This window comes from Choristoneura fumiferana, chromosome 6 (genome assembly GCF_025370935.1).
Source record: "Choristoneura fumiferana chromosome 6, NRCan_CFum_1, whole genome shotgun sequence".
In the NCBI taxonomy this organism is placed as follows: domain Eukaryota; kingdom Metazoa; phylum Arthropoda; class Insecta; order Lepidoptera; family Tortricidae; genus Choristoneura; species Choristoneura fumiferana.
In genome coordinates, this window is record NC_133477.1 from 18672494 (window position 1) to 18684588 (window position 12095).

At 34.9% G+C, this 12095-nt stretch overlaps 1 protein-coding gene across 1 annotated transcript; it reads right to left on the bottom strand.

Annotated features, from left to right (window-relative positions):
• Positions 1-2: 2 nt before the first annotated feature.
• Positions 3-4897, bottom strand: LOC141428508 (phosphatidylinositol 3-kinase regulatory subunit gamma-like). The gene is given in 4 exon segments (XM_074088501.1): positions 3-35; positions 38-149; positions 406-1104; positions 4356-4897. Coding segments are annotated over 4 exon segments (924 nt in total). The 5' UTR covers positions 4436-4897.
• Positions 4898-12095: the final 7198 nt, after the last annotated feature.

Genomic DNA, 12095 nt, shown 5'->3' on the forward strand with positions numbered 1-12095 from the left:
ATTCAATAGTTTTCTGCTATCTCTCGAGTACAGTTATCACTTTCCAAGTGATCATTTCTCTATGTGCATACAATTCTTCCAGTCTGTGAATATTATCTTCTTCTAAAACTTGTAGGTATTCCTCAGTTTTGCCACGCTTCTGAAGCCATCTGAAATATTTTTAATATAATAAAGAATATTAATAAAGATATAATAAATAATGTATAAACATTTGCTGTTGTCTTGATTTGTATTTTGAGCAACCCAGGACCTGGAAAAAGCTAGATGAGACCTTTACTTGAAAGCCTGTCTAACTTGGCTGTTATGTCCCATATCATTTATTTTGTCATTTCCAGTTTATGTGTAAAATTTGTTTAAAATAATGTTATTTTTGTTTAATTTGTATAGTTTTATTAGTAAACTTACAGTTTGTGGCGATCCTTTATCTTGAAGAGATTTACAATTTCTGGTTTGAGTTTAGTGATTTCTCTTTCAAGTATCAAATTATTTTCAACAGTGCTCCGAAGTATGTTGTGCAACTGGATTCTTGCTTGCTTGAGGCTATTGACTCTAGATATTAACTGCTTATTGTTTTCTATAAGATCTTTTTTCTCATGTGGGTGAGCTTCAGACTGTTTTTTGTCTTGCAATTTGAGATGCTCTTCACAGACTTTAACAGTCTCCTTGAATGCATCAAGGGCCTGCTTTTTGAACTTTACTTCCTCCCTAAGCCTCATGTATTTATCAGAACATTCATCAAAGTTGCGCGTTTTGAGGACATATTCCTTGTGGATTTCTTTGTATCGGGTTTCAAGAGTCTCATCATTAATATTTTCTCCTCCATCATTCTCCTGTGGTCGTGATAGTGGGTATGTAAGGGTGATGTCCAGATTTCGATTGCAATGTGCAAGCGAATATTGTGTGTAAAATCTGACCAGCTCCACCACAGAGTGGAACTCGAAAGGCTCACAAAATCCATAGCGCCCATCTTCATTGTAGATTTTGATCAACTTGTTGGTTCCTCCTTTCCGTACTGTTAATGTGTATCCATTGCCTTTATTGGAAGCATTGCGAACTAAGAAAGTACCATCAGAAGTATCCTTCAGTTTTTCATTTGCTTCATCCCTGAAAAAAAAAAATTGAAAATGAGCAGACTTACGAACAGACAAGATTTTATGATAGTAGGCTTGACATTGAAGTTAATGTTGATGAGTTGACTACGGGTGCCCTTTGCAAGGTCTTAAAATTTTTTGGTCAAAATTGTTTGGTATAATATTGTATGGCATACTTATTTTTTAGCATAAAGATTTTTTTGCTTATATTTTTTTTCCTAAAGCTCTTTTGGTCTATAATTGTTGTGTAAAATTTTGTTGACAAAATACCTACTAAACAATTTTTCAACCAAAAAATGTTATTAAAGACAATTTCGACCAAACATTTTTCGACATTTCAATTATTCGATGAAACATTGTTATGCAAAAAAAAGTTACGAAAAAAATTATGCAAAACAGTTTTAGACCAGGCGATATAGACCTGATGACTACATTTACTTTTTTTGACATAAAATACCATTCATTGTGATACAAGAAGTACCGACGGCTGGCGCGAGTCGAGTCGTACGCGGGTGCCGCGGTGAGATGTTGTTCATATACAACCACGTAAATAGGATCGCGGCCCTTTCGACCCAACAAAATTACAAAGATGAAGTGCATCAAAATTCTAGTGCCCATGACGTGACGCCGTGCTAAAAAGTACTGTCCCCCTATTTTCCGATACATTATACAATGTGTGACATCCATAAGAACATGAATTTTAATTAACAATTACTAATGGAGAGTTGTTAATTTATTTTTAATTTTCTCAAGCAGTAATGTAATGGAAACATTTATTTGACGTTTCAGAGCACTTTCAGAGGCCGCAAATGTTAGTGTCAGTTGTTAGCTTTGTTACCGATACATTGCGTGCCGAATTAATTTGTACGAAAAAAAATGTTTTTTTGTAACTAGAAATACTAATTTACGTATTGTATTGTATTGTAAAACTCTTTATTGTACATAAAACACATGAAAATAACATAACACAGGATAATAAGATGTACAAAGGCCAACTTATCCCTAAAAGGGATCTTTTCCAGTTAACCTTTGAGCGATTGACAGGATATCAGACACAAGAGTAGACACTACAAGTACAATGAAAAGGTAAAAGAACCGAAATTGAAATTAACTCAAAAAAAACGTTCATTAGAGCTTATGCTTTCAGCCATTAAAATATATGTTCTTACGGAAGTCACAGAATAAATAACTGAGAGACTAATTAGAATTTGTTTGGACACTAGCATATCCTGCAAAAATTTACAGATGCCATATAATTTCTTGGGAAGTTCTGCAGTTATGATAGAAAGAAATAAAGAAATATCTTGCTCGTTTGCCATCCAGTTGAATAAAAAAAAAAAAAAGAATGATTTATTTGTTTATATATGGAACTTTGTTACATTTATTACTATAAAAATCACAATCAAATTGTCCTTGTGTCCAAACTTGGATGGCCCCTAGATGAGGTGTCATTTATTTCCTTTGTTACATCATATCATGAAATAAGAAAAATGTCAATACAAAACCGGCCATGAGCATGTCGGATACGCCCGAAATAGGGTTCCATAGCCATTACGAAAAAAATTAAGTAATATTTTTCTGATATCGTATTTTGTACGGAATATTCCAAGTTCAGGTATATTTTATACCTTGGGCTGTTAATTACTCTTAAACTACTAATAATTCTCAAGAAAACTGAACCTTTATAGTTTTCCTTGTCAGTTTGATATACTTACTACCAGAGAGCGGAATTCACATGGCAAAAATCAAACGTCAATCGAGTTGGAATGTTACATTTTAGCAATTTGACTTTTAACATTAACCTCTTATAATGCAATACTAAGTAAAGTTAAGTAGTTTTTATAATTATGATTTGATGTTGTCTTATATTTAAATGATATTCTTTATTTATTGCTGTTAATTATTATTAACAACAGGTTCATAATGATAGGAAGTTAAAAAAATATTTGCAAATTTTGTTTTCTTACACTATCATATTTTTATAAATTTTTTGCTTAAATATGGATTTAAGGACTATTTTAATTAGTAAATAAATAAAGACAAGCTTCGTAAATATACATAACTTATCGATAGTCTATAAAATTCAATGTTCCAACTCTATTGACATTTGATTTTTGGCATGAGAATTCCGCTCTCTGCTTACTACCTAGTAATAGTAGTGCTTAAACCTATCCAACGATACCCCACACTACAAGGTTGGATGAGAAAAAAACTAACCCCACTTTACGTCTATGGTACTGCAAAAAAAAAAAAATTTTATTGTACCATTTTGTCAGCATACTTTACATATATATTTGTGCAAAATTACAGCTTTCTAGCATTGATAGTAGTCCCTGAGCAAAGCTGCGGATGGACTGACAGACAGACATGGCAAAACTATAAGGGTTCTGTTTTTGCCATTTTGGCTACAGAACCCTAAAAAGGGTTGGACTACTGAATGCATGATTTTTGATTTGCTGAATGATGTAAGGGATGAATAATTTATAGTAATCTTTGTGCAATCAATTCTTGGGTGATGTACACACCTCATGGTTTTTTGAAGTTAATCAACTACTAATACAACTACTATGTTACTCAATCCCAATGGGATCCACTAATTATTGTAATGAAAGGCTGAAATATATAAAACAACTAATTTTTAAATTTCTCATTTCACTTTTCTGTCCAGAACAAAAATGTTAAGGCCAATAATTTTAATTTGGTAAGTTTTAAGCATTGGGTATCACATTTTTTCATATCAGCAAGTACACTGACACAAAAATCTATATCAAGTATTAAGAATCAAAGAGATAAGGAACTGGATTGCTTGTCCAATCTTTGAGTATTAACCTATAAAGGATAAAGACAGTGATTGACATCATCTCACCACTACATTAAAATATTAAACACTTATGTAGTTAATATAATATTATATAAAATTATAACTAACCTTATCCTATCTAAATTAAATGATGTAAATGTGAGCAAAATATTCTGAAAATTAAGACTTATTTCAATGTTACTGCATAATACTAATTAAACAGCATTTGCTGAATCTTTAACCTAACAATAGGAAAATGACTAACATAATTTTCATGTTGGAACAAGTAGGTACAGTGTAGTTTTTCTTGGGTCATTTATCTATTTTACTTTAAATAGGATTATGATCATGAATAACAAAGAATTGCATTTTTGAGTTATTTATTTAGTAAGACTGCTTAATTAATGAATAATTATGCTTTTTGTACAAGTTATGTAGCTTACGTTTTTATTAAGGAAGCTTACCTTGTGATATCGCCCCAGTACCATTCACAGCTTTCTAATATCTCTTCGGCAGGCTGCGGGGGTGCGCCTATTTCAACCATTATTTCATTATAAGCACCGGATTTCACAAACTACTAAATCGCACTTATATGCTCAATATCTAACCAGATTCCGGCTTCTATCACTAGCACTACTTCCTCCTGTAATTCGGTTTACGGTCACCTAATACACTTTATGAGCATTGATAGAGAAAATTAAACCATATAAGTAAAATTATCTTCTCAACTGTAAATCATAGTACAGCAAAACTTCGCGGACACTTATAAAAAAGGCAATTTAGTTCACAAAGGAAATGGGCGAGAGTGATGACAGTTACTAGGGCACAAGTGTTCATCGTATCCCGAAGGTAATTATCACTCACAGTTACACAAAAGTCCGATGAAACGATAAAATAATTGTATTGCAGGGGTAAAAAATGCTATTTATTAATGTTCAAAAATATAAAACTAGATTATTAGGCTGTCCGCTGCGTCTTCGTCCGCCATATTTCAATTCAACTTAATGGCTGGATTTTGGGCTGGATTGGCTGGCCTGCCTGCCAGTGGCTGCCGCCTGCCAGTTTGCCAAGCTCAGTGTTGCCATCATATTTAAAAAAAAATACTACCTACTAGCTCCGGCCCCAAACAAAACTCACCAAAAAACGGAATTGTACAAAACCGAAAATGTCACTAGATATCAAAAAACCGACCAAGTGACAAAAAACAGACCACTCGTACTGCGGGTTCCTATACGTTAAGGCCGGCCACATGCAGTCGCTCGACGCTCGTTTCCAGCGTCAAATCTGCGGGGCTACTACGAAATTTGAAAATCGAAGTTCGTGTCGTTCCGCCCCTCTGACACTTATTCTATTAAATACGAGAGTGAAAGGGACGACTTTTGAATTTCGGAGTAGGCCCTCTGGTCACGTGACATATAGTGATAAAGCTGAAAATGTTGAGCTGGAAAAAAAATACCTATTCAATTTCGAATTTTTTTTTTTTCATTTTCGACTGCTGCTAAATGAGATTAAGAAATCAGCTTCCAAGACCAAAAAAGATCATTCCTGCAAGCAGCCATCTTGACGCTGCTGTTCGACGCGGCGGCTTGACACTGCTTTTTTGAGTCGAGGAAAATTAAAAATAGGGTCACTTGACTAGATTTATCGCTACAAACGAGCGACGAGCGACTTGCATGTGGCCGTACCTTGAGACTTGAGACTAACTTGACAAGTAAAGTACGGCAGCAGTTAAAGGGCTACCAGGGTGACGAAATTAGATAGTGATATGGCTAATATCGATAATCAATGTTTTATGGTTTGTTGTCGGAACTTTTGTGCAAATCCGTGAATATCATTGTTGCACACTTGTCACTCAGTAAATTGTGTAGATAACCGCAATTATTAAAACAATTTTTTTTAAGCTTATGGTCGGCCGCCATACTTTATGTGCGATGCAATTTTTAATTTGGAAATGATAACGTAAATTGCACGGTAAAAAAGCAATTACTGCAGACAAATGGGTTCTTCAGTATGATGTGATGTGTTTTAAAATCTGCGTCAACTTGGTAGTTCTTTACATAACGCGACTTCATCTGCGAAGAATTCGTTTATCCCTATCCCGCGAGGACTATGCTGATTTCCGACAAAATTTGCCTAAGTTAATTTAGTACAAGTACCTAGTAATATTTTTTTATCTAAGCGTCGTTGGTGTCGGGGGACCGCTAAGATTAATACTTTAAAAAATACAACATATGTACTTTAGCTTCCTATTAACCTTAGCGGTTAGAAGCAGTCCTCGGGATAAGGATAAACGAATTCTTCGCAGATGACCTCGCGGGCAACAGCTAGGTAGTGCATAATAATTTTTTACTTTTATTTGTCCTTTTTGGCGGCGTTTTTGTCGGCGTTTCTTTTCGGGCGTTTTTTTATTGCTGAGTACGATTGCGTCATTTTTTCACCTGGCAGCCCTGCTGACTTGTCAAATCAATCAAATCAAATTAGTGTTGCCAAACACCCCGCTTTTCCGCTTTTTACCCCGCGATTTTGGCACTGGCCCCGCTAAGCTAACGCAGATCCGCTTTTTTAAAATATACACGAACAACTTTTAAATGTTACCACTTGCTCGTGGAAAAAGGTGGTAAATTCAAAATATCGAATAAACGAAACAGCTGAACGCTTGTGGCGCAGCGGAAGCACTAGTTGTACTATTTACACTTGCGCGCTTTTGCGATAAAGCCAATAGCGTACAATAGCGTATACTCAGAAAAAACCTATAAACGTATTTCATTTAAAAATCCGTGTTTTGAAAGCGCAGCTCCCGTTTTTTGTATTCCGGCATCTGGCAACACTGAATCAAATGTCAAACCAGTCGAGATGGTGTCCCAGGGATTTGAGCGATTTGTGTTCCGTTCAGTGTAAATTCCCAAAGGGAGGAAAGAATACACGATTTAGTTTCCCTTGTTCAAGTTATAGAAATGTCAACCAAGTGAATGTTTGTATGGGAAGATTTGTTGAGAGTATTTGTTAAGTGATGATACCAACTACATAAACAAGTCAGTGGTTTGCGTATTTAGAATGGAGTATTGAATGATAAAATAGTGATCGAAATGTATATCAAAACTCTATTTGTATTATCAGTCTACCTCTTGCTCGACAATGTGTCGTCGTCGCACATAAAGGGAGAATTTTCTACGGGTGAATTCTTTAAATTCCTGGTGAAATTCGGGTTTCAGAAAACTGATATTCATTATCAGAAGGAAACATATGGATTCATTTTCGGCAATATAACTTCTAAGGAACAATTTATGTATCCTATTACTTTTGCTGTTTTGGATCGGCGGCACTTTATTCATTATTATAAAAGTCGAGATATCAAAGACAAGGAAAAGGCATGCCAGGCAATGTTCCAAAATTTAAATGCATCGGCATATCATCCCAAATGTAACACTGGCGGGCAAGATTTGTTTAGGAGAATACCTTGTCCAAAGAATGATCTGTGTATAGATGAGGATACACCCTGGAATGTGGTGAAGAAAAATCAATTCACTTATGTTATCCAGAACACTGGCCAACCAAGGTAAGTGAAAACTAGTGCTGCAAAAAGGCCATTAAACGTTCCTATTTGTCTCAAAGTATGAAAACATTTCATTGCTATTAGACTCAGCGCACCATGTCTAATTATAACATAAAAGCAATGAATCAAGAGGCATTTTTACCTATAGTGCAGGGTGTGCGTTGCACACGGGCGCAGCGGTGTTAGGGGTTCCGGTCGCGGCACTTCGTACATATTCCATTTTGACCGCACACTTCCTAGATGGAGCTAAAGTAATAATTGCACACGGGCGCTACATGGGCTAAAGACGCCGCTGCAATGAATCCACAAATTATTAAACACAGACAAAAGGTTAACATAAAAGTTCTCACACAATTAGTTAAGCTGTTTATTTGAATAAATAGTTGTTGACTGGCCTATGTATAAAATAAGATAAACTGTTTATAGTTTTTTTAGGTGTCTATGCTTTAGTTTATATAAGCTTATTCATTATTTGGCATAAAAGTAATTAAAATAATTGAATAAAAATGATTAGTTTTTTGTAAAACCGCTTTCTTATTATATTTAGAAATTCTTTTCAAATTTCGCTAAAAAAGTTTAGTGCCAAAATGAACTATCCCATCGAGATCTTCATCTTTTGAATTTCTACAATCTGGAACAAAAGTATCTGCAAGAATGTAGAGTTCAAAAAGTATATTCAGGCTCTTACTTTTAAAAAATAAAGTGTACTTGGATGCTGAATCATGTATGAATAAAAAAAATACAGTAATAGGATATAAGATTGAAATTAACCTTTGTTTTTATATTACTATATAACTGTTTTGTTTATTATAGCTAGACCCTGGGATCGGAGGTGCAATTTGGTAGCTGTCAAGTCTTAGGGATGGGTAAGAAATACTTTAAAATACTAACGAAATGTTGATAATTTTTCTTTACCTTAATGACAGTCTAAGACTTTAATTAAACATGTTTTTTTGATATACAGGAATATTACAAATGAATGTATTAAAAATTTAATTGAAAAAAAAATTACTTTTGATTAAACCCATATGTCTTAGCTCTTTTCATTTTTAGAAATATGTCTCATAACATAATCAATATATATTACTATATTTTTAATAAAAAAAGTAGTAAAATAATATTAGGAGACATATTTCTAAAATGAATATTATATTGTGTTTAATTAAAGTTTGTTTTATGTATACAAATTAAAATGTTAATACAATTATTCATTTGTAATTAGTCCGGTTTAAAAATAAAAACGTTTAATTAAAGTTTTAGAATGTCATTTTCTCATTATGGAAAAGAAAAAATCGACATTTGGTTAGTATTTAAAATCTTTTTTACTCATCCCTAAGACTTGACACTCAATTGCACCTCCGATAGCGGGGTCTAATTGTAACTTATTATTCCACTTAACATTTTCCTGTAAAATATTATTTTACTTTATTTATATATATTATACTTTATCATCTGTGATATGTCCTGTTATTAGACAGTACCCAAAAAAAAACTAGCCCTATTTTCATAGAATAATGCATCAATGAACATCCTTTTTTAAATCATATACTTTTGCTGCACTAATGTGCAATAGAATGTAGACAATATTTAAGTTCAAGGGAAATATGGACCTATGTAACAAAGTAAAAGTTCTGTTGTTTTTAGGGTTCTGTACCTCAAAAGGAAAAAAACTGAACCCTTTTAGGATCATTTGTTTTAATGCATTGACTGCCACCGACGCACATTAATTTTTGCCTCAGATTATGTTTCTGCTTTAATACTTATTTAAGATGATGCTTAATATTATCAACGATATAGACGAGTTTTCTATTGCTAACTCTTGTTACAGTCAGCCAGAAAAATGCTCAGAACTCATTACAATGAAAGGAGAGACCCTTAAAATAATTCATGTTAATATCAGAAGCCTCAAGAAAAATTTTGACGAGTTTACTGCTATCCTACACACTATATCTATCGATTTTGATGTAGTCATTTTTACAGAGTGTTGGCTTGGGAAGGCTGGTCCTATTCCTGCATTGCAGGGTTTTTCAGCTTATTCTACTAGTAATAATATTTTGCAGAATGATGGTGTTGCCATCTATGTGAGAAACCACTTGGGCTCTGTAGTTATAGAACCTTTTTATCAAGACGCTAACTGTCTTGTTTGTAAATTGATGAACACGGCTATTATCTGTATTTATCGCTCGCCTTCTTATCAAGATCTCAGTAATTTCTATAATAGCCTTGATAACTTAGTAACTTCTCTAAGCAACTTCTCTAATATTGCTTTGGTGGGAGATATAAATGTAGATATTAAGCGGGACAATAGCGATAGACATTCAAACGAATACCTCACCTTGGCTGCTTCTTTGGGGCTTCTTCCAGCACACCTCCTTCCTACCAGATTGAATAGTTGTTTAGATCATATCTTCCTAAAACGAAAGCTCGTGCAATGGTCATAGTTCTTGAAACTTATGTCACTGATCATTTACCGGTCATTCTGTGTCTTAATACGGGCAATACTCGTACTCGTAAGCATATACTTAACTCTTTCACTCGATACAACTTCCCAGCTATCAAAACGGAGATTGATAACTCTATTTTTGACCCAGTTTTAAACGAAAAAGATTTGAACCGGGCTACTGATACTCTTGTTGGAATTCTGCAGGAAGCAGTTACGAAAAACACAATTGAAACCCCAATACCTAAGAAATCACGGTTTGTTAAGCCTTGGTTAACCCAGGGTTTAGTTCGCTGCATCCGAAACCGGGATCAAATGCATCTTACTCTAAAAAAAAACCCAAACAATCAGGTCCTCAAACTTACCTACACCCGGTATCGAAATTTTTGTAACATTCTTCTCCGTAACCTGAAGCGTACACTATGAAAGAGATGCTTTCCACAAAGCTAAAAATAATACTAAAGCTACTTGGAAAGTAATTAAATCGATTACAAATACAAACCGCCCAGCCCAATCTCCTAGTGAACTTCTTCGAAAATCTGATAACGGCCCTTCCTCCATTAACGATGTAAACCACTTCTTTGCAAACATTGGTAAAACTCTAGCTGATCAAATAAAGCCTGCCTCTTCCAATGAGAACAAATTATCTTCAATCCCTTCTCCCAGTAACTCATTTTTCCTTAATCCGGTTGATGAAGCCTGTGTTGAGACAGTGATAGCGGGTCTTCGTAGCGATTGCGCCACTGGTTGGGACAATATACCGACCAAAGTTATCAAACAGTCAAAAGATATCCTAACACCTGCTATTACGCATATTTGTAATTTGGCTATTGCTTCTTCTACCTTTCCTAATGCGTTTAAAAAAGCTGTGGTGCATCCCATATACAAGAGTGGGGACAGATCCAGTGTCACCAACTACAGACCTATTTCAATTCTGAGTTCCCTTTCTAAAATTTTGGAGAAGATTCTAAACATCAATCTTACTGCGTACTTGACTAAATTTAAAATTATCGCTCCAAATCAATACGGCTTCAGAACTGGTATCTCCACAGAGGACGCTGTCTCAGCCTTCACGAATGCTTTGGTTAATAAAATGGATAAGCGCTTGAAATGTTACGGCATCTTTTTGGACCTGTCCAAAGCTTTTGACACTGTCTCTGTCCCTCTTCTTCTTTCACAAATGGAAAGAGTTGGAATACGGGGACACTCTCTTAATATATTTAAAAGTTATCTTAACGGCCGTACTCAATGCGTAAAGATTGGTTCACAAATTAGTGACGAGGAAGCACTAACTTTCGGCGTCCCTCAGGGTAGCATCTTGGGCCCGACCCTCTTTCTCATTTATGTCAACGATTTGTGTCAACTTTCAATCCCAAACTGTGATATATTCACGTATGCCGATGACACAGCTCTTTTGATTTGTGATGATACTTGGGAAGGAGCCAAAAAAAGTGCTGAATTCGCTCTTACTAATGTTATGTGTTTACTGTCAACTAAATATCTGACTCTTAGTATAGCAAAGTCTAAGTTCATCCGTTTTGCCTTGCCTAACTCTGTCATGCCTTCATCATTGGCGGAGCAGATTAAAGCACACACTTGCACGGGTGATTCTGTGGACTGCAATTGTACTTCTTTAACTTATGTCTCCAGCATTAGATATCTGGGAGTTTACATTGATCAAAGACTGGACTGGAGGGCTCACATAGAGATTCTTTGCGCTCGAATAAGAAGACTTCTTTATATTTTTAAACAACTACGTCATACTGCTAGTCCCGATGTTTTAACTATGATTTACCACAGTCTTTGTCATTCTATTATCACATACTGTATACCGGTATGGGGTGGTACCTATAAAACAGTGTTGTTAAAAGCGGAACGCGCTCAGCGAGCTGTACTGAAAGTCATGCACTTTAAAAGAAGAGACTTTCCTACCACTGAACTTTACTCAGAATCTCAAATTCTTACTGTTAGGCAAACTTTCATTCTTCAGTCTGTTCTTCGTCATCACTCTAGATTACCTCTAGATAAAAATCTACTTCTGCGACGTCATGGACACGCTGTTTCCAAAACTTTAACCTGTCGTTCAGCATTTGCCCATCGACAAACCGCGGCACTAAGTTCCACTCTATATAATAAAATTAATAATTTAATTCATATATATGATCTAAACTACTATGAGGTAAAAATTAAACTTAAGAAATGGTTGCTAGG